Source organism: Branchiostoma belcheri, unplaced genomic scaffold (assembly GCF_001625305.1).
Source record: "Branchiostoma belcheri isolate BF01 breed outbred unplaced genomic scaffold, Haploidv18h27 scaffold1552, whole genome shotgun sequence".
In the NCBI taxonomy this organism is placed as follows: domain Eukaryota; kingdom Metazoa; phylum Chordata; class Leptocardii; order Amphioxiformes; family Branchiostomatidae; genus Branchiostoma; species Branchiostoma belcheri.
Window position 1 is genome coordinate 1 of NW_017802994.1, and position 2,888 is coordinate 2,888.

Below are 2,888 nucleotides of genomic sequence, written 5' to 3' on the forward strand. Positions count from 1 at the left end.
AAGGAAACAATGGCGTTGCATCCTGGTTAGAATTCATCTAGTTAAACCGTTCATTTTAAGTACATGTATATCAGATTGGCTCTCTTAGGCAGGGTATATTTGTTAAAATCGGTATCTAAACAGGTGGGATAGTTGATTATGTTCTCATTCCAAAGCTAAGGTACTTATCCCTCAACAGTACACCTTTCCGGACTGATTAATCTGTACACCTGGGGTCGGCGCGGACCCCAGAGCAGTTTTTTGCTTATTTTGAGAAATTATACGAGCTCAATTGTTTTGCAAATAGATGTGTAAACCTATGAGTCCACATTGCGTACAAAAAACATACATTTTGACCTTTTTTTATTTTTTGGCGAAGAAAAGACAAAAACAAGAAATACCCGATTTTTAAACCGTATTCAGACCGAGTGGTTTTTTGAGACCCGCACTAACTTTAATCTCAGATAGCGCCTGAACGGTTTAAGCTAGAGCCATCAAATTTGGTGACCTTTCCTAAAATGCATCTGCGAAAAAAATTAATATTTGTGAAAAAGGTTAATGATTTTTTGTGTTACCATGGCAACGTGTTTCTGACAGGCATTTTGGGGGAAAAATCAGTAATTTTGGTTAAAACATTAAAATTTTTATGGTTTTATATTCAATAACACTTTTTTCGACATTGATAACATCTTACATGATAAGTAGAATCATTAAATACGTAGATGGAGGTTAGACATCCAGGTAATACGATACGCCCAAAAGCAGTTACTCAAGCAACTGGATATAATTTTGAAAACGTCAGACGTTTCAGCTAGTATCCACTAGCTTTCGTCAGTGACTGAGAGACCAGAGGGGAATGCAGGTTTATAAGCACAACCTATTGATTGATATGCAAACAAAGTGAAGAAAATTTTTGGAAGTCGAAAAAGGAATAAAAGTTAGATAAGTCAACACAAGATGATGCAAATTGGTCTGAAAGCTCCTGTTATACAGAACAGGAGCTTAAGTGTTGTCTGTCCTCGGGGCTGGGAGTGCCAAATCCCTAATGCCGGAAAGATCGACCCGTAGCCCCCCTTCCCTGTTGAGGGTGGGGTTGTGCACTCTTTCATCATCCTCCCATGGCAGGGGCAGCGGCTCCGAATTCCTTCTCCGCCCCTTACCCCTGCCGTATAACATGGCATCTTCTACTCTACGACCCGATTCCAGGGACACGCTCTCAGCCAATCACGTATCACAGAGAAAATCTTCAACGCACTCTACATTAAATATTTATGAGCTGCGCTAGCTATCGGAACCAATCATGTCGGCTCTTACATCGGCTGTTCAGTGACAAATAAAAACAAACATGGCGTCGTCTTGGGAAGAGAACTTTTGCGACTTCTTTGGATTAGAGAGCCTGCATGACCATCAAAAGTCCACTCTGGAGTTTTTGATGAGTGGAAAGGACGTGTTCCTAAGTGTGCGAACGGGCGGGGGGAAAAGCCTATGTTTCATGGGATTTCCAGTCGCAGCAAGACTCGCAAGAACCAGGAAAGAGTCGCGCGCTAGCAGCTGTGCAACTGAGAGCTGTTAGAGCGCGACTGGAGAGGAGTTCGTCTTAGTTGTGAGCCCGCTGAATGCGATAATGAAGGAGCATTGTGAGTTCTTGAACGGTCTTGGGCTGACGGCAGTTTGCCTCGGGATGGACAGTAGAGATACGGCGGGCATTCTCGCTGGGAAGTTCCAGTTTGTACTCACCTCCCCCGAGACTATCCTCGGCGATGAAAAATTCCGAGAGATGTTGCGGTCTGATGTTTACAAGGGACACGTTGGCCTGATTGTGATCGACGAGGCCCATACTGTTGTCCAGTGGTAAGTCTGTTGTCACTTTTCTTCTATTTTGCCGATTCAGTACATGTCGAAAATGACCCTGCCATGGGAGGATGCATAAAAATTGTGTTTATACTACACTCAACTGTACTGCACTTTAGCACGGTCGCGCGCGTTCAAAAGAAAATAGACTTTTTCATTGAACTCAATTTTCACTGTGGTAGCAAGAACGTGTTAAAAAGAGGTTAACGATAATGGTAAGTTCACGGTACAGCTTAGTTACAGTGAAAACTGAACTTAAAATTACTGTGAATAAACATGAAGCAATTACTTGATTGACAGGTACACTTTACATTAAAATCTGTACTTCTAACCTTTCTTGAAACCTGCTACGGGATACCAGTTGGTAGTATTGATTGAAAAGGGATAACAATGACTTTCACATGTGGCCAATGTGTTAGGATAAAGCCTTTTCTTGTCAAAGTATATGCTCTTTTGGCCCTAATCTAGTGCTGAAAAGAATGTTATGCAAAAAGTAATAATTTTGTGTGAACAAGTAAAAGACAGGTAGCTTTAACTTACAATTTCTACTGACTTTTTTTCAGGGGTGAAGCATCGAGCGATGAAGAACCCTTCAGAGAGTGGTTTTCAAAGCCTGGGGAATTGCGGTGTTTAATTCCAGGCACACCGATGCTTGCATTAACTGCTACTGCAAGCAAAAAAAGGCGACGACGAATCCAGAAGCTTCTAGCCATGCAAGGGTGCAAGGAGTTTATTGATAACCCTGACAGGCATAACATCAAGCTACATGTTCTCAAGGTAGACAGTAGTCAACCACTGAAGGAAACATTTGAATGGCTTCTAAAACTGGTGAGAAGTCACACAGAAGATTCCAAGTGTCCAAGACTGCTTTTGTTCACCAAATCCATTGATGACTGTACCAGGATCTATGTCTTATGTAAGAGGTATCTTGAGAAGGAGCACATGAAGAGCGTAGAGATGTACCACTCTCAAACACCTGAATCAACCAAGTGCAGGATTCGGGATGACATGAGTAAACTGGATGGCTCGGTTCGTGTTCTAGTCTGCACCACTGCGGC

The 2,888-nt window shown here is 42.3% G+C and overlaps 1 protein-coding gene across 1 annotated transcript; it reads left to right on the forward strand.

Moving 5' to 3' along the window:
* Positions 1-1,283: 1,283 nt before the first annotated feature.
* On the forward strand, positions 1,284-2,883 carry LOC109465655 (ATP-dependent DNA helicase Q-like 1; the record flags this gene model as incomplete). The annotated part of the gene is made up of 2 exons (XM_019763039.1): positions 1,284-1,830; positions 2,394-2,883. Coding segments are annotated over exons 1-2 (717 nt in total), but the record flags the coding sequence as incomplete, so codon positions are not given.
* Positions 2,884-2,888: the final 5 nt, after the last annotated feature.